General features: G+C 53.3%; 1 protein-coding gene across 7 annotated transcripts in view; it reads right to left on the reverse strand.

Annotated features, from left to right (window-relative positions):
• Positions 1–6: 6 nt before the first annotated feature.
• The window catches only part of STK10 (serine/threonine kinase 10), a 39,898-nt gene continuing 15,995 nt past the window's right edge, over positions 7–23,909 (reverse strand). For 2 of the 7 annotated variants that reach the window (XM_062502542.1, XM_062502544.1), the window contains exons 3-19: positions 15,225–15,273; positions 12,675–12,824; positions 11,116–11,188; positions 10,294–10,488; positions 9,304–9,385; positions 8,367–8,501; positions 7,066–7,635; positions 5,741–5,871; positions 4,481–4,604; positions 3,621–3,800; positions 3,156–3,248; positions 2,869–2,998; positions 2,331–2,455; positions 1,566–1,754; positions 617–742; positions 263–376; positions 7–147 (exon numbers count right to left, since the gene is read on the reverse strand). In XM_062502542.1, coding sequence (XP_062358526.1) covers positions 7–147; positions 263–376; positions 617–742; positions 1,566–1,754; positions 2,331–2,455; positions 2,869–2,998; positions 3,156–3,248; positions 3,621–3,800; positions 4,481–4,604; positions 5,741–5,871; positions 7,066–7,635; positions 8,367–8,501; positions 9,304–9,385; positions 10,294–10,488; positions 11,116–11,188; positions 12,675–12,824; positions 15,225–15,273 — 2,607 coding nt within the window. Of the gene's footprint in view, positions 148–262; positions 377–616; positions 802–1,565; positions 1,802–2,330; positions 2,456–2,868; positions 2,999–3,155; positions 3,249–3,620; positions 3,801–4,480; positions 4,605–5,740; positions 5,872–7,065; positions 7,636–8,366; positions 8,502–9,303; positions 9,386–10,293; positions 10,489–11,115; positions 11,189–12,674; positions 12,825–12,876; positions 14,211–15,066; positions 15,204–15,224; positions 15,274–23,909 lie in introns of those variants that run through there. The other 5 variants (XM_062502543.1, XM_062502545.1, XM_062502546.1 and 2 more) reach the window with 5 other exon arrangements.

Genomic DNA, 23,909 nt, shown 5'->3' on the forward strand with positions numbered 1-23,909 from the left:
CAGGTGTTACAAGCTCTCTGAGGAGCTGAAGGGGACAAACTTGGCGTGTTTGGTCGGGGACACTGGCGCTTGTCCATCAGCCTCCTCGCTCAGCTTGAAGAACATCTCCTGCTCATGCTTCTTCTGGTTCAGCTCATCCTCCAGGGCCTTGGGCAAAGAGAACACAACACAAGAGCTGTGTTTGAGGTCGTTCTGGAGCTGTGGGCGCTGTCCCCCTCCAGCCAGCCAGCAGGACACCCTGCTCACAGCCAGGAGCCCTCACCTTCTTCCGTGGTCTCAGCTTGTCTCGCCACTCCTTCATGTGCTGGTTGTGGTTCTCATCCAGGGACTTCAGCTTCTGGGTTTCGTGCTCGATCAGGAGGTGACACTTCTCATTCTAAAAGACACATCAACCAAACACGACACCCATGAGGCAAGCTGGAACTGTACATCCAGTGGTCTAACAGGATTTGACTTGGGCAGAGGCATTCAGAGCTCTGAGCTCCACATTTAGACACGACAACAAAAACCTCGCGAGGCAAGAGAAAGGGGATATCAACTCCTGACAGTCCTCAGCAGCCACATCTCCAGAGACTGAGACCTGCACAGGCAGCTCTGGGAGACAAGCCATGAGTACCTGGAGATGCTGGAGCTCGTTGGTGTTGCTCTCACACTGAGCCTGCATGTCCTTCATCTGTGACTCGTGCTTCTGCTGCTGGTGCAGCCGCTCTGCTTTCTGCCTCTTCTCCTCCTGCAGAGCAAACTGGCAGAGACAAAAGCAGGTGCCCGTGTAGGCAACATTGCCCTGGGCTCTGGGGCTGCCTGAGACACCAGCCCAGCTTCCATTAGTACACAGAAAAGAAGGAAAAGCCCCAAGGATGCTTCCCAGTGCAAGTCACGATGGTGACAGTGCCAGAAACCACACGAGATGCCACGAACCAGAGAATTCACAGAATGATTAGGTTGGAAGAGAACTTCAAGATCTCTTGCCAACCCATGCCCCAACACCTCAACTAAACCATGGCACCCAGTGCCACACCCAATCCTTTTTTCAAACACGTCCAGGGATGGTGACTCCACCAACTCCCTGGTCAGACCATTCCAGTACTTGATCACTCTTTCAGTGAAAAACTTTTTCCTAATATCCAACCTAATTTTCCTTCAATGCAGCTTGAGATTGTGTCCTCTCATTCTGTCAGTGCTGCCTGGAGAAAGAGACCAACCCCGCCTGACCACAGCCACCTTTCAGGGAGTTGTAAGAGTGATAAGGTCACCTGTGAGTGTCCTTTTCTCCTGGATAAACACTCCCAGCTCCCTCAGCCATTCCTCACAGAGTTCCAAACCCCTCACCAGCCTCGTTGCCCTTCTCTGGATGCACTCAAGTGTCTCAACATCCTTCCTCAACTGAGGGGCCAGAACTGGACACAGCACTCGAGGTGCAGCCTCACCAATGCCGTGTCCAGGGGACTCTCAGAGCCCTCTAACCCAGCAGTAAGTGAAAATCTGGAAACAGCTGCATTTTCCCAAATTCCCTTCTCCCCACACCAATCCAAACCTCAATTCCTTGTGCCTTTCCAGGCCCTGACCTGTTTGATCTTCTCCCTCTGCTCGGAGGCGCTGCCGCTGGAGTGGATGTGGAGGCTCTTCTTGTACATGGCCATGCGTGTCTTGCCCTCGCTGCGCTGGATTTTGGGCAGCCGTGCCCTCTCCTGCTGCTGCCTCACCTTCAGCTGCTCCAGCATGCGCTGGTTGTAGCGCTGCATCTGCTCCCTTTCCTGCAGGAACACAGGGGTCACAGGAGCAGGGACACCTCCCCAAACGCCTGAAGAGAACAGACACAGCTGGAGGGCACATCTGGGAGTGGCTGGTGACACTCCGAAGGGACAAGAGGGGATGGCAAGGACTGAACAGGCTGGAAAAGCAGAGGAGAAGGAGCTGGAAGTGCCAGTCTTCACACCCTGCTCTGGAAATCAAATATCAAATCCTGGGCAGTGGCAGATTTCCAGAAAAGCCCCCCACAAAATTCCCAACTTCTTGCACACAACACGGAGCACACATCCCAAGCAGGAAGGCTTTATTGCCTTCTTGACACCAGCTTTATTCTGCTCCTTTTTCACTAACAATGACCAAGCCCTTTAACACCCTTAGAATCAGAGAATTCATAGAATTACAGAATATTCTGGGCTGGAAGGGAGCCACAAGGATCACCGAGTCCAACTCTTAAGTGAATGGCCTGTATCGGGATTGAACACACACCCTTGGTGATTTCCCCCCTTTCAGCCTGGAAGGGAAACACCACCCAGGGACACTTTGCTGCCCCACAGCAGCGTGGGAAGGTGCAAAGCGCTCACCTTCTCATGCTTCCTGAGCAGCTCGTGCCTCTGGAGGAAATACTGGTCCTTCAGCTGCTGTTTGATGAGCTGGTGCTTCTCCTGCTGCTGACGCTCCTCCAGATCCCAGATGCAAGCTTCCCTGTCTGTGGGGAGGAGAAGGAGCAGGACATCACCCACCCTGGCCTCTCATCCTGGTCACAGCAAGCATCCCAAACTCAAGAGACCTCTGTGCACACAAACAGTGCAGCAGATGTTGGGGGTGATCATTCACCTCCTGTTTTCCAAGAGAGATTGGTCACAAAACCATATTGGAGATTGATTTCTTGCAATTATGAAGCCTAATTGGTTCATATTTGTAAAGCACTTGGAAGATTAAAGCACTAAGTATTATTATTGTTAAACATTTAGACAGGACCTGGCAAGGCTGGTTTTTTTCCACATCCCATCCTGCCAGCTTGCAACTCTGTCACAGCATCTGCTGCGTGGGAAGAGCCAGGGCTGGATAAACCCATGGTTCCAGAATTTCCTCCCCTCCCTCACAGCCTTTGCCACCCACCTCTCATCAGCTGCTGCTTCTTGTTGAGGCACTCACGCTCCTTGTCGCAGATCTCTCTTTTGTTCTGGGCAGTGATGTTCTTCATGGCCTGCTCCAGGTCCTCCTTCTGCTTGGCCAAAAACTCCTGCTCCTGTTAAAAACCCAGCAGTGCCACCACAAGCCCTCCTTCTGAAGCAGCCTGGGAAAGCAGCTGCTGGTGTTTCAGTCCCTCCACTAGGAAGGATTCTTTGTTCTACTGTACATTTCCCAATCTTGGAACTGGGGGGGGGATCTTCCCTGAGTCTCACCATGGTTTGTTTTTTCTGTGTGAAGTCATCCATCTTTGTCTTCAGGTTCCCTTTGCGCTGCTGTCGTGGAAGCTTCTCGACCTCGTTCTTGACCTGTGGGGAGGGAATTAAATTTCCATGAAGGTCGCTTTAGGGCAGGGACAGCCCAACCTCGAGTCACTGAACAGCTCAGGAATCGACAAAAAGCTTCTCAGGGATTGACAAAAACACCTCAGGAATCACCCAAAAAACACCTCAGGAATCACCAAAGAGCACCTCAGGAATCACCCAAAACACCTCAGGAACCACCCAAAAAGCACCTCAGGGATCACCCAAAACACCTCAGGAACCACCCAAGATCAAGACTTCCCACACAAAACACCAACTTCTTTTCTCTCAAAGTTCCGCCAACGACAAACGCCAAAGCTCCCCACGAACGAAGAGGTGCAGGAGAGCCTCTCCCCTTGGTGCCATCCCCATTTTTACCTCCTTCTTCATCTGCTTGAGCTGCTCCAGGAATCGGGCGTGGTCGCGCTCCTGCTCCAGGCGGATGCGCTTGGCTTCCTCGCGCCGGCGCAGGGAATGTTCCTGCTCCATCCTCTCGATCTGCTGCTTCTGTTGCCTCTCCAGGTTCTCCAGCTCCGTGTCATAGAACTTTTTCTTTGCCTGAAACCCAGGAAATAGCTCAGCCTGCTCTCCGCTCCGCTGCCTTCCAGTAGTTAAAAGTGAAAAGAAGATAAAAAAAAAAAAAACAACGAAAAGGGGATTGTTCTTGTTTGGATTGAGCCTCTTTACAGAGGAGGGAAACTTCAAACCAACACCTCAGGAAGTTTGAAGTTCTGTGCGACAACAGTGCCCTCGTGCCGTGGAAGGAGAAGATCTTTAAGGTCCCTTCCAACCCAAACTGTTCTGTGATTAACTACAATATTATGTTATTTCAACAGAAGGGAGCAAGTGTGTGAGCCCAGTTAATTCAATTGACACTCAAAGCCTTGCCAGTTTTCCTGCTGTCATACTCAGGCCTTGTTGCTTTCTTATTTAAAGGCTCGTTTTTGTTGTTTTAGGTTTTTTTTTTTTTCCCCTGTGAATTACAACAGCACTATAAACTGTTTCTCACAGTAACCATGAACAGACATAAAAGAAAAGATCACTGAAGAGAGAAAGTCCAGAACAAAAGGCTGCCAGTGCTTCCCAAGCTTCAGGATGCTCAATGCTCACAAAACCTCCATCCTCCATCCATGCTTCAAACCCCAAAGGGCTTCCTGTGATGCCCAAGGTTGCTGCAACCACCTGCAGAGGAGTTGGATGCCCAGCTGATTCCCAGGGATTTTTCCCTGCCCTCCTACCATCATCTCCTGCTCGAAGCGCCGCAGCATCTGCTCCAGCTGCAGCTGGTGTTTGCTGTTCAGCTGGGCCTGGTTCCTGTGCTCCTCCTTCTGCAGGAGACGCAGCTCCCGCAGCTCCTGGCGCCTGCAGAGGGGCAGGGTGGGGCAGGGGGACACAGAAATGCAGGGTCAGGCATGGTCAGAGGGGTGTGATGGGCAGACACGGTCACATCCACGAGCAGAGCATTCCAGCAGGGAGTGGGGGCTGCACCTCCATCCCACAGATCCCACAGCATGCTGCCCCTGCTTTGGGCACAGGCAGGAGGGAGATACCTCCAGCCACTGGGACACTGCAGGAAAGCTGGAAAACCATCAGCTCCCACAGGTAAGGCCCCGTTAGCATTCCCAGCTTCTCAAACAAGCCCTGGCAAGGCTCCTGAGGTGATTCTGCAGGCACTGGTGCCCCCCAAATACCCGCTGTGCCAGCTGGGTTAGTGCTCACTGGTCCTCAAATCCCAAGCTGGACTGCTCTGGCCTGGCCTCTATGCCCTGTATCCATTCTTATTCACACCTGGGTGGCAAAAAGGGCGGTTTTCCCAAATTCTGACCTATCTCTGACAACCTTGCATCCCTCTCCTCATCCAGCTCACTGGTAAATGAGCTTTTACATAAATCTGATATTGGGGCTGAGAAATAAGGCAGCCACAGGGACACAAAGTGTTTAGGACAAATTATCCTCTCAGGCAGTCCCCGAGAGCAGCACGAGGGAGCCTGGAATTTGGCATCAAATGAAATAATTTGTATTTTAATTATTTAAAGGGCCTTTCCATTTCAGTGCTAGAAACAGCAGCCCCTGTTTCTGAGAATAAGTCAGGGAGGTTTGAAAGCTGCAAGATCTGCAAAGGAGTCATCGAGGAAGGAGGATGCACCCGTGAATATCAAATAATGCTCCAGGAATTTACAACTCCCTCAGCCTTTCTGTTAATGAAGTCTGAGGAGATTGGAGAACAAAAGGGAGAGGAACATCTTGAGAAGATTTCTGAGCTAATTTCCACTGAGCCAGGCATCTGCAGCCCTGGGAACAAATTCAGTCATCCCCAGAGGACAGAGCCAGCCACAGCCAAGCTCCCCTTGTCACAGTCTTGCTGCACCTTGAGCTGAATCCCCCCTTCCCCTGTCCAAGTGGGACCAAGAGAGAGGACAAGAAGACTTCAGGTCACCTCTGGACTGGCTCACAGAGAGGAAAACCCTGCCGTCCCTCCATCCCAGTGGCCCACTTGCCTGAGAAACCTCATTTCTTCATCTTTCTTCTCGTCCTCGCTGATGATCTTGGAGGTGGTGACGCTCACCTCCACCCCATCCACCACGAACTTGCGGGTGCGCTTCAGGGTCTTCTTGTGCATCTGGGAGTCCTGGGGTGGGCAGTGGGGAGAGGAGGGGCCTGTGAAGCAGCTCCCCAGGGCTGCAATAGCAGGACTGGAGCCCTCAGAGCTATTTGTTCATCAAGAACGTACACAAGGAATCCACGTGGAGCACAAACCATCAGTGAATTTGGAGACCCGGCCTGGCGACCAAACCACGGAGCAACAGGACTTCCACCCTGAAGAAACCTGACCCACCTGCCAAAGACCCTTCCTCACCATGACCTCACATGGCTTACTCCCTGAAAATCCCAAAAAACTCATTTCCCCTTCTAAAGCACCATCTCAAGAGAGCAAATCTACATGTGGCATCGTATTCCTCCTCAAGGAGACCAGGTGTCCTGGGAAGGTCGTGAGGAGGGGGAAATTCTGTGCAAGAGCATCACATTTCCAATCATTAGGGATTGCAGGCTCCTCTGGGGGATGTTGGCTCTCCAGCTCCCAGCAGGAGGTGGGGAAGGTTCTGCCAAGAAAGCTTTTTAGGCACACGTTTGTGTGCCGGGAAGTTCTCTCTCACGCAGGCAATGTGACAAAGATCTTGTGCAACACATCCCTGTGCTCCCCTCAACTCAAAACATTTCTTTTCCCGGAGCTCAGCAAATGCCATTCCAGTTATTTTGCCTCTTCCTCTAAGCCCTGCTGACCTGGGCAGCTCCAGGTCAAGCATTCCCAGCCTCCAGGAAGCTTCGGCAAAAGCCAAGAAGCCTGGGAGGTCTTTGTGCAGTCCCTGCTGACACAAACCAGGCCAATGTAGGGCAGGTTGGGAAAACTGAGAGGCACAAGCCCAGATGAACTTTTTTTTTCCTGGGATCAGGTGTTCTAGGGAAGAGCAGCAGAGTGATGGGCTGTGGATAAAGTTTAGGAAGTCCCATTTAGGGTTTCACACACGAGCAAGGACAAGTCAGTCTCATGGTGTGGTTACTTCCAACAAAATAGACACAAGACATCAGACTTCCCCTAAATTTCAGTGGCCTGGCACAGAAGAGGACACACGGAACCTTCAGCAGCTCCACCAAGAGCTTCTCCTTCACTAGAGGACATGCCACATCCCCCTGGCACAGCTCAACCCAGCTGTACACGCTGGGCTGGGACAGGCAACATGGAAAACAAACCCTGGAAAGCATTCCCTAGGGAAGGGCTCCTCCCTCCTCCACGTTCTCCAGCACCCTCTGGCACCACTCTCACCTTGAGGGAGATGGAGCCACTCTCCCTGTTGAGGGACAGGTCAGCAGACAAGGAGATGCTGAGGTCCATGCTCTCAGAGGCCGAGGTGCTGCCAGAGTCCGAGTCCCTTTTGGAGCGGCTGCCAGGGAACGGCCCCAGGGGCTCCAGGCTTCCATTGGCCAGCTTCTCCTCGCTCAAGTTCTCCAGGAGAACACTCTCTGGTCGCTCCACGATGCTCTTCCTCTCCCCTGTGCTCTTCCTGTCCACGATGCTCTTCCTCTCCCCTGTGCTCTTCCTCTCCTCCTTGCCCTTGCTCCCCTCTGTTGAGTTACCCAAATGTCCTGGCTGCAGGATGATGTCTGGCTTGTCCTGGGTGGCCGAGCTGGGTTTTGTGGTGTGGTTGCTCTCTAGTTTGTCACTGTCACTGCTGATCCCTTGGGCTGAGACTTTGTGGCTCTGGCCCTCTGTGGTGTCCTTGCCAGTCCCCACGGAGCCGTTCACAGCTTTGGGCAAGGAGGAGTCTGGAGGTTTCTCCCCATCAAAACTCAGCTGGCTCGCCTCGGAGGGGTCTCGCTTGTGCTTCCCAGGGGGCTGCAAGGACAGGGAAGGGCAGATGTTGGGGTTTGCCCACCACTCTGCACAGCTGCAAGGGTTACAAGGCCCCTCTTCAGAGCAAAGTCAGCCTGAACTAAAGACTTATTAGGAGAGGATTTCCCTTTTAGGACATCTGGCCTGGGATGCTTCCATCTTTCCCCAGGTTTGTGACCCCAAGGATGACAGATCCTGGGTGGAAGGAAGGGAACAACGAAAAAGCCCCAGAACCTGCACATCCTTAAGAGGAAGATGAGGAATTTGCACACCAAACTCCTTCTGCCATGGCTAACACTGCTGTGGATGAACCACTTCCCTTTGTGGCAGAGGAGGAACATAAAGACACGTCCCCAAGCAGCTCTGAAATGTCCCCTTCAAAGAGCCAAGCCCAGGGGAAGATCTGCCCAGCTGCCTCCTTGGGCTGGTGGTCCCTCCACATGCTGCCACTCCAGCTTCTCCAGCCTGCATCAGGGCTTATTTTCCCTTTTTTTACTCCCTTTTCCTTTTGTTTTTTAACCACTTTTCATGAGCTCCCCCTGTAAGTGGGCACTGAGCCACCCCCCAGCACCATTATTTCTCCACACCCTTGGCAGCCACCAAAATCCAGCCCCTCCCTGGACAAGCAACCACTTCCCCTCCACCTGATGTGGCCCACAACAGTTTTTGGAGGCTGGAAAAGTTGCCAGGTTCTCTTTTCCCCCCAGCACAGCCACGGTGGTGAAGCTGCTCACCGAGGCAGACTCCGAGGAATCATCCTCCTCTGCTTCATCCCGACTCTCCTCGATCTCCTCCATCACCTCAGCCTTGGCCTCTGCCACCAGCTCCCTCAGGGCCCTGTTGCTGGTGACCTTGCTGACAAAAGGATGCTGGAAAACGAGCACAATGAAAATGTGACGTGGCCAAAATCACGCCCAGTGAGCTCAAGGATGACTTTTGGCTTTCAAAGACCTCTGAGGGTGTGGTTCTTCCCAGTGTCACTGGGATTTACCCCCCCCCCCCCACCAAGGAATTCACAGGAGAGAAGTGGGGTTGAGGTTCAGGGCACACTCTGCACACAGATGCTCCCCAAAGCTTCTTTTTGGCAGCAGCACCTCCCCACCCACCCCCCCCAAAAAAAAAAAAAAAAAAAAAAAACAAACAGGAAAACAGCAGCAGCACTAAAACAAGGGGACATCTGCCCACAGAATGTCACCAGGAGCAGGGCAGGAGCACTCCGCAGGATCCCTGGGAGCAAACGGAGCCTGGGGGAAGGTTTGATTGGAGTGGGGATGGAATCAGTGCTCACAAAGGGGTGTTGGTGCTGAGCTGCAGCAAAAAGCTGGGGAGTCCCTGGGGTCTGAGCACCAGCACAGAGAGGGAGCTGCAGCCAGCAGGGAACAGCAGCTTCCAGGTTTTTGCTGTGATTTTGGGAAGGGACAGGAGGAGAGGAATTGAATTTCAATCAGGGCTAACCAGGTACAGCCCAAGCTGGCTGCCACATGGGTGTTGTCAGGCAGCAGGAGCTGTTCCAGATGTTCTTTTCTGTTCCAGATGTTGTCCACAGGGGCTCTGCAGCTTGCTCCAAAGGGAAAAATATTGCTGATCCTTTCTGGACCATTTTAGTGGCTGAAAAGTGCTATGAACTTTCTAAACAAGACAGAAATAATCTGAAACCAGTCTGGTCCCTACCTCCAGCAGCTGGGCAGCAGTGGGCCGGGTCTCTGGGTTCTTGTCCAGCGCCTTCTTCAGGAAATCTCTGAACTCCAGGGACCTTAAAACACAACTGGTGGTGAGAAATTCAGCAGAGGAAAGGCCTCAAATAGCAGAGGGATCAGCTTGATCCCTCAGCAGGTTCTGTCCCAGCTTGGCCACAATCAGCATTTTGCTGCCGTGGGAAACCCTGTGCTCAGTAATTCTGATTATTTCTAAGAGAAGCAACAACAGGGCCAGGTAAGGGACCAGGTTTTGTCTTTACCTGTGCTGGCAGCAGCTGCTGGCAGCAGATGTGCCCCAGGGCCAAGGCAGAGGCAGGGCAGAGTGGGAAAGGGTGGCTGTGAAGGACCAGGAACCCCATAGGAGGGCACCCTCAGCCTGCAAAATGCAGCTCCAGAGCTCCCTGATGTCACTTCTGGCTCCGGAGGCAGCATTCCCACCCTGCCTGCTGCCTGTGACAGTGACTGTGACTGCTGTGACAGTGCTGTGGTTCCAGTGCTCTGCCAGTGATTTGCTGCTGGCTCGCCTGCAGCAGCTTTTATGATTTATATAAATATGTAAATTAAATTAATAAATATATAAATATATAAATGTATATTAACTGGCTAGTTTTCTTTTACATGCAGAAGTGGCTTTATAGACTTCAGGGAAAACAGTTCTGGAGCTCTTGGCCATCTCCAGCTTTGGAGAAAAATCTGCCTTTCATACACAAGGGTTGTTTTGAGAACACCCAAGGGGTCACCCCGGTTTTGGTGGGGGGCTGTGGGTGAGGAGCAGCTCTCCCTGTGCTGCCTGTGAGCACAGTGTGAGCATCCTGCCCTCAGCCAGCACTGCCTTCCCAACCCCTTGCACGCAGCTGGACCTGGAACACAGCTAAAACCCGACTGAAATTAAAGAAAACTGCTACAAAGGACTGGTTTTTCTGTGTGTGGGAGCTGGGAGATGCTCCCTGTGCTTCCCCCTCACCATTTGGAAGGGCAGCTGAGCGTGGGAGGGTCGGACTTGGCGATCTTCAGCAGGACCCTCATGGGGTTGAGCTCGTGGTGGGGTGGCTCAATCTGGGCCATCTCGATCAGGGTGATCCCCAGGGACCAGATGTCAGCCTTGTAGTCGTAGGGAGTGTCCTTCATGGTCTCACACATCACCACCTCCGGGGCCATCCTGCCAAGGGCAGAGCAGGGCTGGGGTGAGCCTGGCAGCAGCAATTAAATGCTTCAAATAATCCCCAGAGCTGCAGAAAACGCAATTTTCCCCCCTCATCTCCGGGTTTCAGAAGCAGCAGCATCTTTTTCACGGCGTTCAAGCCCTCCCTGCCCTGCAGAGCAGCCCCTGCAGACCCCCAGGCCGTTGACATCTGGCGCAGATGTTGCTTCAGAGCATCAATTAATCCCCACAATTCCACCCCTTCGGCAAGTCGGGTGATTTAGAGGTTGTGTTTCTGGGGGCAGGGACTCGTTCCCATGTGCTTGCAGTGGCTTCAAAGCCCATCTCACCCCCGGGTGGGGGGAGCAGGGAGAGCACACTCGTGTGCCCCTTGCTCCAAGCCTGGAGCTCTGTGACCCCTCTGCTGGCACCACACAGAGCTCTCACATCACTGAGGCTCTGGTCAGGCAAGGAAAACCCTTGAAAGTGCAGAAAATAGCCAAGAATCCTCATTAAAATCCTCCCACCCTAAGGCACCGTGGCCCAACACACCCCAAAGCCATCAGACCCAGCTTCAGAGCAAAACTGATTTTCAGGAGCGAAGCCTTTTGTGAACAGTGGATTTCTCAGCAAGCAGGGACTCACCAGTAAGGGGTCCCAATGAAGGAATCTCTCTTCTGCAAAGTTTTCATGTTCTTGGCAGACACTCCAAAGTCAGCTGCAAAGAGCAGTAACGTTAGAGGCTGGAGGGAAGCTGAAAAACCCTTCTGAGTTAGCACACTTGGCTGAGACACAGACTGGAAAGCAAACACCACAAGCTGAAGGCAAGAACGTGATACCACGGGCTGTGTCCTCCGAGCCGAGCATCAGGAATTAAACTCGGTTTGGGGTACATGACCCCCAGGATTTTCCTCTCCCATGTGCTATAAAACAGGCACAACAACTCCCTCCTGCCAAACCTTACACGGCTAGGAGGAAATCGAGCTCTTTGCTGGGAAAAAAAAAAAAAACAAAACAAAACAAAAAAAAAAAACACAAAAAACAGCTCCGTGGCAGATTTCAGGACTCATTTCCCAGAAAAAAAAAGCCTGATTTTAGAGCAGAAAAGCCGAAGTGCTGTTACATTCCTCCATAGCAGATTTCAGGACATATTTCTTAGCAAAAAAACTGATTTCAGAGCAGATAAACCAAATTGCTGTTCCATTCCTCCATAGCAGATTTCAGGACTCAGTTCTTAGCAAAATGTCTGATTTCAGAGCAGAGAAACCAAAGTGCTGTTACATTACTCCAGAGCAGATTTCGGGAATCATTTCCCAGAAAAAAAGCCTGATTTTAGAGTAGAAAAGCAAAAGTGCTGTAGCATTCCTCCAGAGCAGATTTCAGGACTTATTTCCTAGCAAAAAGCCCTGATTTTAGAGCAGATAAACCAAATTGCTGTTACATTCCTCCATGGCAGATTTCAGGAGTCATTTCCTAGCAAAAAAATCTGATTTTAGAGAAGAAATTGCTGTTCCATTCCTCCTCTCCCCTCCATCCACTGCAAGATGCCTCTCCCTGATTTGGTCCCTTGCTAGCTGAATTAACAGAATTAAATTAGTCAGAGCTGCAGAGGGCACTGAGCCCACTGCAGGTGGGTTTTAGGACAGCCCTGGCGGCAGCTGGAGGAGCTGTCACCCATCCACAGCCTGAGCTCAGGGTGTCCCAGCCTGGGGGTCACCCTCTGACCCTTCCTGCAGATAAATCCACCCTCTCCTCCCCCAGCAGGTCCTTGGGTGCCAATTTAACTCCAAAGCAGAACGAGCTGGCGAAGGAACCCTTTGGCAAACCCTGTCACCAGCAAACCTGCTGTGCAGATAAGAGGAATCCTTCCAGCTCCCAGCTCTGCCAACTGGCACCCTGCACAGGATGCTCAGCAGGCCAAAACGCACAGAAATCAGCTTCAGAGAGAGGGATTAAACAAACTCGGGGAAGAAAAATCCCTCGGGGGGCTGAGCGTGGCTGTGGCCTGGGGGCTCAGCACAGCAAGCAGCTCCATTTGTGCCGTTCCATTTCTGTGGAACAAAAATCTTCCCCTCCTTGTCCTGCCGCTCCTCTCGGGCAGCAGAGAAGCATCCCTGAATCCAAACACACTCAGGGACATGCCAAACCCCACAGTTCAGCTCCAGCTGTCCTTGGTGGGGTGTGCAGTGCTGCCAGGGACTCACCCAGCTTGATGTCCCCATCCTGGGTGAGCAGCACGTTCCCAGCCTTCAGGTCCCTGTGGATGATCCTTTTGCTGTGCAGGTAGTGCAGAGCTTCCAACATCTGGCGGCAAATCACCTGGATCTGAGGCTCTGTCAGACCCCTGTCCAGCTCTGCAGGGAGGGACAGGGGTGTTAAACAGGACGGGGATGAAGGGATGCTCACCTGAGCAGCAGGAAGGGCCAGGTTACCCAGCAGAGCACGGCAAAGCTGCTGTCCCTGTGTCACAGCAGCAGGAGATAATGGAAATCAGCTCGTTAAGGTGATTACTTCCCTAAGCCAGCACTTGCAGCAGAATTTCCACCTCTCGGAGCTGCTGGCTCATAGCTCCCTCCTGGGAATGCTCAGCTGAGGCCCTGGAACAGTGGATGAGGGGGAGCCAGAAATGCTTGGGATGGGATCTGAACTGCAAATCCCATGACAATTTGGGGAGACAGAAAGCTGGGTGTCACCCAGCTGCTGTGAGAGAAGGGAGCTGAACTGGGGCTGAAGGACAGCAGGGTCAAACACAGGCATGAACATTCCTTCTCCAGGGAATAGGGACTAGGGAATTATCCCTGCTGTGGGGATGCAGTGTAGCCCCCTAAGCATCAGGAGGGACACACCACTTCCCAAAGGAATGCTCAGCAGGGTTATCCCCACCCACTGCTCTGAGCTGCTGTTTAGGGTAGCACCATTCCCAGAGTCCAAGGAGTGTTTGGACACTTGCAGGAACGAGATGGGATTCTTGAGGCTGCCCTGTGCAGGGTCAGGAGCTGGATTTGGTGTGTCCCTTCCAGCTCAGGATGTTCTGTGATTCTGAGATTCTATTTCTGGTGCTCGCAGGGACGGGCGTGACCTCCCTGCTGAGCTCTGCTGGGTCACCTCCACCAGCCCAGAGTGACAGCTCTGCAAAGCATCACCCCTCCAGATGGTCAGCATCTCCTGAGCTGCCCTCCCTCCCTCTGCAGTGCAGATCCCTCCTCCAGCAGAGCAGAGCAGGGCTCAGACAGCACCAGATGGGGCTCATGGAGGCACCCCAGCAACTGGGACACGTGTTTGTTCAGAGCAAGGATCTTATCCACAGCCTGGGGGTGCTGGCTCAGTCACGTTGTTCCTCCTTTCCTCACCGACATCTCCCCTGCTCTGGGAAAATCTGATGATTTTCACCCTCCATGGAGCATCTGGCAAAAGTTCCAGTGGGTCACAGGTTTTGTACGTCAGATTTTGAAGGGCAAAGCCCAACTGCCGATGGGGATGGGAAGGTAGAACAGGCAGCATTCAGCATTTCTGAAATTCTGGAATTTACTAATGCTGAATTTATTAATTCTGGGAGCATTCCTGAGCTCCAGCTCCTCCTTATCCTCACTCAGGGGTCACAGAGCTACAGCCAGGCCACTCTCTCATGGTTTTCTATGCTGCCCCTGCCAGGTCCTCCAGAGAGGAGTCACGAATGCTCAGGAACATTTTCATGCCCCAAGAGATGGGGGTAAACCCCCCCTCCACTGAGGTTTTCCACAGGGAAGGCATCATTCCCTCCAGCACTTCAGGAAAGGGATTTCCCCCCCCCCCCCCCCCCCCCCAGTGATTTGGAGCCACTTTAAAGAAGTTCCCTAAAGGATGGATGAAGTTCAAGGGCTGAGTTAAAGATGATAAATTTGGTTCCTGGAAATAAAAAGAAAGTGAGGAAAGATCAGGGCTGACAAGGAATAACCCCCAGGGAGATGTGGCTCTGTCCCAAGGCTCCAGGTAAGGTGATGTCAGGGTGTCACATCTGCTGTGCAGAGGGGATGTCACCCCCAGGGCCACCCCCGGAGGGGCTGTGACACCAGCCAGGGCTCTTCTGGGGTCCAGCCACCCATCCCTGCTCCCAGCAGCTCTCTCTGTGTGGAAGGGAGGAGTTAAAGAAGGGGAGATTGCTGCAAAGCACAGTTTATCAGAGCTCTGCTGCCTCACCAAATGACTGATACCATACGGAGGAGTCAGCAAAAAGATCTGGGGAAATTCATCTTGACAGACACCCAGCTCAAGCATCTCAGCCCCACTGGGAGCTGTGGGAACGGGATCCCAAGCACCCAGTGCCCCCAGCAGACAAATATTTAAATCCAGCTTTCCCCTGCAGCCAGACTCTCCCTTCTCCCCATGCCTTGTGATCTGCTCATCCCAGCAGCATCTGAATCACAAAAGGACATTAAAGTAGCCCCAAAACTCCCCCAGGGCTGCCACACCTTCTGCTCAGGGTATGAAAATAGGCGAATTCCTGGGGGAGAAAGGACAGCTGTGGCACCCACGCCTGCCATCTGGCTGAGGGTCGTGCCAGGAGGGTGGAAATGCTCTGTGGGCATCACCCTGGGCACAGGGCAGAGCTGCACTCACCCAGCATCGTGGGGTCGTGCCAGGAGGGTGGAAATGCTCTGTGGGCATCACCCTGGGCACAGGGCAGAGCTGCACTCACCCAGCATCGTGGGGTCGTGCCAGGAGGGTGGAAATGCTCTGTGGGCATCACCCTGGGCACAGGGCAGAGCTGCACTCACCCAGCATCGTGGCATCCACGGCCCCACCAGGGCAGAACTCGATCATGATCTGGGGGAACAAAGAGAGAATTAAAGCCAGGCTGTGTCTCCCTGGTGAAAGGGAGGGAAGAGGACAGAAAAACTGGGTTTGATTCCTTGCATGGCAATGCTGCCCCTGAGCCCCACCCCGGGCTCAGATCCCACACTCTGCCCAGCTCCCAGGGACCCTCCCGAGGCTGTGACACCCCCAGCTGCCCCGTACCTGACTCCCACCTCAGCAGCAGCTTCAGGATTTGGAGCTCCCCCTGTTTCCATCCCTTGCCCTGCCTTTGGGAGCAGCGCTGCCAGCAGGATGGGATCATTGTCATAGCTGCGAGCTGACGTGGCCCTGAGACATCAGGCAGGGCTTTCCCTGCCAAATGAGGGATGGGGAGGGCTCTCGTGTCTTTAGGGTAGTTTTTTTAAACTATTTTTATTCCCCCGCATTGCTCAGTAGTTCATTGCTCTCTCATTTCGAGGGGAAGCTGTGTCAATAAAGAGGGGGGTGAGCACATTCCCCAGATGTTGCCATTTCTGTCCTGCCAGCCCCACACATCGAGCCCTGCCATCCCTCCCAGCTGCCCCCAGCACCTCAGGGATGCAGATCTTCTCCCCTCACCTCTGCACAGACTCAGCCAGAGCCACCCTCAATTCCCTGCTCCCCTCTGGCGCTGCTCACATAAACTGATTACAATTTCAAGCAGCCAGGGATTACAAGGGACAAGAGATGCTTCACCTCTCTAACAAGCTCTTCTCCTTGTGGAGGTGACACAGGGCAGCATTCCAGAGTGGTGAAATGCCAGAGGTGACTCCGAGGCCAGTGCCTGAGCAGTGTTTACCAGCTCAGCTCTCTAAACCCATCAAGAGCGAGTCACGTCACCCAAAGCAGCTCCAAGCACTGGCCCAGGAGCTGAGGGGAGAAGGTTCAAGCTCCCTGTTTGCCATGGTTTGATTCTGCAGCTCCAGGAAAGCCACATCCCACCCTTCAGGTGCTCTGCACAGCAAAGGAAATGCAGTTATCACCTGGTGGAGACAACTGCTTTGTCCTGGAGAACGGGGAGCAGGGGTGCAGCAAAGCTGGAATTGCTCTGGAATCAGCCCAGGTGCAAGAGAGGGGACAAACTGAGGTGACAAACCCGAGCAGGTGTGACAGAGGCACCAGCAGAGGAGAAGAACCAGGGGAGAATGTGAAACAGGTAAGTGGAGAGAAGCAATTGGGAAAACAGTGGAACCATTCCCAAACCGGGAGAACCAATGCCCACCTGGCACAGCTCAGTCTGGCAGGAGGGATCTGGCCATCAGTGGGACACATCAACATTTTTTGGTTGTTTAATACCTTGAGCCAGAGCATCAGCAGCTTCCTGAGCACATGGAAAGGCAGGAATTGTCTCCTGCCATGATCCCCCCAGGCAGAGAACTCTCCTGTGCTCCATCATCACCCCAAACAGCTCCAGCAGTCATTCCAACCCTTTGTTTTTAGCAGACTGAAACCACCAGTGCCCATCAGCCCTTCCTGGGCTCCTCAGAGCAAACCTCACAAAATTCCAGCCATTTTTGCAGCCTGGCAGTCAGAAAATGAGGAGCATCAGTCCCCCTGAAGCAGCGTGAGCCTGTGTGTTTATCCAGGCACAGCAGGCTGCAGCTGGGCACTGGGAGTACGGGAAACACGAAAAACTTCAAAATATGCATTTTCAACATGCACAGAGATGCCAAAGAATAATTCTGGGTGTGGCCACATGGTCCGAGCAGCTAAAAAAATAACGAGCTCGTTTCAGCTCCCCAAAAAAATCCTATTTAAACAAACACAGCTGGCAATCTCCCAGATCTTCCTCCAAGCACGCTTCCTTCCAGGAGCAGGGCCAGCCTGGAGAGCGTTTTGCCATGGGGGCAGGAGGAAGGCAGGGTGGTGACATCAGCATCTGTGTGTGTGAGCTGGGAGCACCCACACCTCCTCATCCTCCTGCTGCTGCTGCTCAGGGAGCCCCACGGGCTCTGCAGGGAGCGTGGAGTGGGGCTGGAGCAAACATCCTGTCTCTGATGATCTCCTCTGCACAAGAAATCCAGGGATTTCCTCACCCGAGGGCTCCTGTGCCGCATCAAAGCTCCTACAAATTCACTATCAATGTTTTGGTCTCCAGTCCACTACAGCCACCCCCAAATTCACTGGTAGCTCCATTTCTGGGTGCTTTAAGCAACACAATGGAATGACAGCCACAGCCAGAGCCCCCAGCCAAGGAACTCACAACAGTCCCATCCCAAGGGATGCTCTGGATGCAGACACAGGAACAGATTTGGGCAGCTGGGTTGAAAGAGAAAGGAACTTGCTCTCACTAACTCTGAAAACCTCTGTGACAGTTTAAATAAAAAGGGCCCTTTTCTCCTTTGCATTTAACAAAACAAAAATGCAGAAGCCTGCATGCTGACACCACAAAATCTTTCTCTTTTCAAAAAACCTTCGCAATGGGGCAACATTACATTTAAATCTGAAAGTCCACTCAAGTTAAAGGGCTTTGCTGGTCACTTCCATTTTTCCCACGGCTCATCTTAATCCTGTGTTAACCACAGCAGGACCTGGAAGCATTTTGGGTCTGACAAACCAGGACCAGCCTCTCCTGCCCAGGTATCCAGGTGCCCTCAAGGTGGCACAGAGACCCAGCTCGCTCCTCCCAGCCTGGGCAGGACAGCTCCTGCCTCTTGGGTGTGTCTGAACGCCTGGAACTTTCTGTATCAGCTAAAACAAAAACAGAAAACCACCCACAAAAAGCTTATCTGGAAAGCCAATTTCACCAAACACTGCCCAGTCCCAAGGGGATGGCCCTGAGCAGGATTTGACTTTTACTCACCTGGCTGGCACTCAGAGGGCAGTGCCCACAAACTGACAACAGGGCAGAAAACCCTCTGGCAGGCAGAAAGGGATGGGGGAGGTGGAAATCAAGAGCCATCAGCTGGGAAAGCTGAGGGCAGCTCCTGCCAGGGGTGCCCCTGGGTGCCAGGAATTTCCCACGGGCACCAGAGGCCACCAGGTCTGCTCAGGACAGAGCAGCCTTGGCTGGCAGCCCAGTGGCCACCGAGGCACTGGAGGTGAGGGCTGCCTGCAGCTTTTCCTGGCACTTTGCTGCTTGTTCAGTGCACCTCGGGGAGTCTGGGGGGTCACAGAGGTGACCCAGAGCTCCCAGGGCCACTCCTCACTGTGTGAGGATTTGCTTCCTGTGGAGCCTTTGAATATTCTGTAGACACACGTGTGGTTATAGTGAAATCCTGTGCTGGATGTCAATCTGCACCCTTACAGCAATTAAGGAATGTCATTAAGAGCCTTCAGGTCATGGAAAGGGTTTAGACCCCTCTGTCCATCACTTGTGGGACCATTGTGGGGGCAGGAGGGGGGAGATGGGAGGGTTGGAGCACACGTCACACAGTGGGAGCGTGCAGGAGCTGGGATTGCCCAGGCTGCCCCTGGAGACATCCCAGATTTTGGGTTTTAACTGTATTAATAGATTAGTTTTAACCTGGGGGCTCCAGTGCAGGATCAGGAGCTGGACTTGGATGATCCTTGCAGGTCCCTTCCAACTCAGGATATTCTCGAGTGACAAGAACTGCAACCCCCAGCAGGCACAGGGCCCCTGCCCATGCCCCCAGCTCCCCACTGCCCTCAGATCCACCTTGCCTGGCCCAAAAACTGCAGCAGAACCGCTAGAGCTCAGCAATTCCCTGCCCTGGTCTGCAGCAGAGGAGCTCACCCTGTTTGTGTGAGCAGCTGCTGGAAGCCACAGCATCCTGCTGCCACGGCCACCTCCGGCACCCACGTGGCTCTGCCACGTTTCTGGGGCAGCTCTGAGGTGTCCTTGTCACCCACAGTGGAAAGAACACCCCAGCACAGCCCCGTGCTGGCACAGAGGGGCTGCAGAGATAAGAAAAACAAATTTGATAAAGGAAACCGCACTGCGCTTGCAGAGAGAGCTGGGGAAGGAAAATCCTGCCAGGTTCCCTCCTTGCCACCCATCACACCTGGTTCACCTTCCTTCTATCCAAAGTGTGGACTTGGCACGAAGTTCCTGGGGGTTTGATGCCGCTGGCAGCAGAAATTTCCACCTGGGTGTTTTCCAGTTTGGAGCAGGGCATGGAAAAGGAGCGGGTGTGTCCCAGCCGGCCCCAGAGCAGCAGAGGGTTCAGTCCTGCTCCACGTGCAGCTGACACCACAGTGGTGCCTGGGCTGAGCTGCGATGGAGAGGCAGAGGAAGGAGCCAGATGTGCCCCCCAGCAGGGCAGGGCTTTCCAGGAATCACCACCCGCTCACAGGAAAAGCAGACAAAATGCAGCAAAGCCAGCAGCTCCCATGGTCCAGAGGAGCAGGAATACTTCACATTCAGCAAAAACACAACAAAAGGAAAAGGGAAAGAGCCAGAGTGAGCTGGGGGCTCTGGTTGCCTCCAGCTGTGCTGGTGCTGCAGACAGGGATGAGCTCTCCAGAGTAGGGGTGGCAGTGAGAGAGGCACAGAACAGTTACAGGGACTCCCACCCACAAAACTCCCTGCTCCAGGAGCTGGCCTGGCATTCCCCAGGCTGCCTGCCCTGTCCTCACCCTCTGTCCCCGTTCCTGGTTCTGTCCTCACCCTTAGGGTGAATTTTACAAAGCTGCTTTTTAGCCAGCAGCCAGCCCCTGCTTTTCCATCAGGGGATTGCCCAAAGGGGGAAGTCTGGATCCTCCTCCTGTTGCAGTGAAACTCGTGGCTGGGAGGTGCAAATCCAGCAGCATCACCTGGTGCAAAGGCACAGGGCACATCCCCCTGCCTGGCTTTCAGCAGAGAGGGCACAGAGGAGCAGAGCAGCTGCAGAGCCTTTCCCTTCCCTTCCCTTCCCTTCCCTTCCCTTCCCTTCCCTTCCCTTCCCTTCCCTTCCCTTCCCTTCCCTTCCCTTCCCTTCCCTTCCCTTCCCTTCCCTTCCCTTCCCTTCCCTTCCCTTCCCTTCCCTTCCCTTCCCTTCCCTTCCCAGCCGTGCAGGGACAGTCTGGCCCTCCCAGAGCCCCCAGCCCCACGGGGACAGCCCCTGCTGATGAGGGTGAAGGTTTTGGCAATGAGATCTGCTGCCACCCTTCCTCTGCCAGGTGACTTCCTCCTGCTCCTCCACCCCAAACACAGGTAGGACATCTCACACCATTCCCTGGCCATGCAGAAGGAGCTTCCCAACCCAAAGTAGTCCCTGGTTTGGCACAGGCACAGAGTTTCCCTGCAGTGCAATGAGCCCAGGACAAGAGTGGGTTTGCTGGAGGCTCCTCTCAGAGCCCACAGCAGCAGCAGCATGGCATGGGAATACTGCCCTGGCATCACAGGGGGTGGTGCGAGGCAGCAGGAAATGGTCCAGACCTGCCCATGAGTGGCACAGGAGTCACAGCAAGGCTGGTCCCTGCTCCCAGCACTGGCATCACAGACAGGATCCTGCCCCAGCCCTGCAGGAGCAGGGGGAGCCTGAGAGCCCAGACAGGCTCCAGGGCTTTTGGTTTTGACTCAGAGGCAGAGGATGAGCAAGCCCAGGAGAGCTTCCCAGTCCTGGCTTTAGCCAGGCTTCCTTGCCCCATTAGCCACTGAATTCCGGCTTCCTCATCCAGCTCCTTGGGATCAGTGGCACCCAGCAGCTTCCCTCACCTCTGCCAAGTCCCACAAAACAGATGCTGTGGAAAAGAAAGGGCACAGGCAGCAGCTGGCTCTGTTTTCAAACTCTGCACATCACCATGGCACTGAGACAAGTCAGGAGCATCTGGAGCCAACATCACACAAATGCCATGGAGGGGATGATCCTGGCCCAGCAAACACAGAGCACAGCACAAAACACGGATGGTCCCTTGTCCAAAAGCCTCCCAAAAAAATGATGGACACGGACCTGAGGCCCCATCCTGAGAGCACTCTGAGCCAGAAGCCCAGCCCTGCACACAGAGTGGCCGCTGGGACACAGGCAGCAATCTCCTGTCTCCTCCAAGATTCCAGCAGCTTCTCCAGAGCTCAGCTGTGGCCTGGATACGTGAACAGCTCCTACGCAGCCTCACTCACCTGTCAGGGATTTCACCTGCTCCCAACACCTCCAAACCTGGGTCACCTGGCTCCATCTCTTGTCCCCACAAACCAATGACACCCCCTGGGCTGAGCCCAGCAAAAACTTGGGACACATTTCTACTTCCCAGTATTGAGAAAGGGGCTTTAGCTTCTGGGTGACACAGACACCAGACACAGAGCCATTCCTCACCAGTGGCAAGAATACAGGGATATATTTAGGCACAGGAACCACATTTAGTGAGGGTCAAGAGGCACATCCTTTATCTGTGTGACATCCGAACCCGAGTTCTGGTGGTTAACAGTGAAGCTGCACTGTCCTGGTGGCTGCTAGAGGAGGCAGGATAAGGAATGTAGGATCACAACCTCCAGGAGCAGAACAGAACTGGAGCAGATCAGAGTGGGATCAGAACTGGATCAGAACCTCCAAGAGCAGAACAGAACTGGATCAGACCTTTTGGGAGCAGATCAGAAATGGATCAGAACTTCCAGGAGCAGATCAGAACGGGATCAGAAGCTCCAGGAGCAGAGCAGAACTGGATCAGAACTTCAAGGAGCAGAGCAGAACTGGATCAGAACTTTTGGGAGCTGCTCCCTCTTCCCTCACAGCACCGGGGAGTGCAGGACCATGTGGGGTGGATTTGGGAAGCACCTCCTTGGCTTTTGAAGCCCGTTTGGTCAGACCTCCTCCCTCCTCCCCAGCTGGGCTGTGCTGGAGCAGCTCTGCCTGAGCCTCCCCGTTATCTGCCCAGCCTGCCCCTGCTCCCACCCAAGCCCAAGGATTCAGTTTACACTGGGGAGCAGGGGGAGGAGGCGGCTCACATTCCTACAAACACTCAACTTGGCACCTTCCCCACCAGCCTCCTGCCCAACGCTCTTCACCCCACACATGCCAAAGGGCTGGGAGAAAACAGGGAGAACATTCTGCCAGCGTTGCTCATAAAGCACCAGATGGGCTCACCCAGAGCAAGGCTGAGCTGCTGCTGCTCTTTGCTGGGGGCTGAACACAACACAAGGCAAGGCACAAAATCCTTCCCAACCTCATTCCTAGAGCCCCACGAGGCCTGAGCACCGACAAGACAAAAGGGGACAACACCCAAAAGCCACCAGGAACTGCAGAAGCCACCAGCTCTGGCTGCAGCTGGCACTCAGCAGCCACCAGAGAGGGCACAAAACAATCCAGAAGCCACCAAAAGTCTCTCAGAGCAGCACAAATGTCAAAAGCTGGCCTGACATGGCAAGTATGCTGTAGGTGGAAGTGAAATAATTGGCTCTCTGTGAGAGAAGGCTCCAAGCTTGCCAATTTTCCCTCACGGACAAGGACACCATTCAGAGACTTTAAATATAATAAACCTTTTCTGCCTCCTTTTCTGGACAAAATAACCTACAGAGAAAAATATTTTGAGGTCAGAAATGAAAAGAGGCTGTCCCCATAAGGGGTGGGGGGAAGAAGATGCAGGCCGGGAAACAAGGAACACAAAGTTTAGGGAGTTTCAGAGTAAGAAAACTTTATGGAGAGCAAGTCAATACTCCTGGTGAAATGCAGAGCTGCCTGCTGATCTGAAGGAAACTGGGGACAAGTTATCCACATTTAAATCACTGCAAGATGACAAAATATTTCCTTGAACTGCCCCCCACAGTTGGCAGAAATATTCCCATCCCTTCTGCAGTTTTGGCAGAACAAACTAAAACTCCTTTGAGTTCAACCAAACTGTTTTGATGTTGCAAAAAAGCATCTTTTGCTGTTTGGAGGGCTGTGAGTGGGATCCCTTTTCTCACCAAGTTATCAGCATTTAGAGGCCACTGAGTTCACTTTGTTACAGGATGGGAAGCAAAACTCCAAGGATCATTTCAAATATAAATAGCAAAAAGAAAGAAGTTGCTGCTTCAGTGGGAAGATTCCCCAACCTCAAGTGCCCTGAGTCTGTGTCAGCATCTAGAAGAGATGAGGCATCTCAGAAGGGCAAAGCTCACTGAGAGAGCTGGAGTTTGACCCAGGATGAGTTTCCTGATGGCTTTTATGAAGTCAGCAGTTCCAGCGCAGCCCCAAAGCCTCGCCTGGCCACGAGGACAATTCAGTGCAGGGGTGCCAAAGGGCTAGACAAGTTTTCCACTCTGGCATGTCCCTAGAAACAACCATTCATCCTAACCACCCCCGAATTCCCAGCCTGGATCCATCACACAACCTCAGAGGTGCTGTTTAAGTTTCAGCGAGGGCTTTGAAGTCAATGGATCACTGCAGGCCATGAGGTCTGCAAAAGGATGTCCCTCCCTCCCTCCAAATGACAACTTTCAGGCTATATCTGAAACTGAATAAAGTTTAAACCTGCAAGCTATCCCTCACTGCAGGGTTTAGGCTGAAGTTGGGTTTCAAGGCGCTGTCTCCCATCCATGGGGAGTTCATAAATATTCCTTTCTATGCAAACACTGCTCCTTAGCATTCCCTTGGGAGATCCAGCCAAGTGGGAACGTGGCTTATTGCAAATTCACTCCTAAACAAAGTTTTCAAGTGCTTTGAAAACTGATTTGCCTATGAGGCTTCTTGTCTGCTCTGCTTTTCTTTTCATGAAACTCTGGCCTCATGTTCTAACCCTGGACTGGGACTCAGCAGCCAATTCCCAAGTGC

The sequence above is a fragment of the Cinclus cinclus genome, chromosome 14, assembly GCF_963662255.1.
Source record: "Cinclus cinclus chromosome 14, bCinCin1.1, whole genome shotgun sequence".
In the NCBI taxonomy this organism is placed as follows: Eukaryota; Metazoa; Chordata; class Aves; order Passeriformes; family Cinclidae; genus Cinclus; species Cinclus cinclus.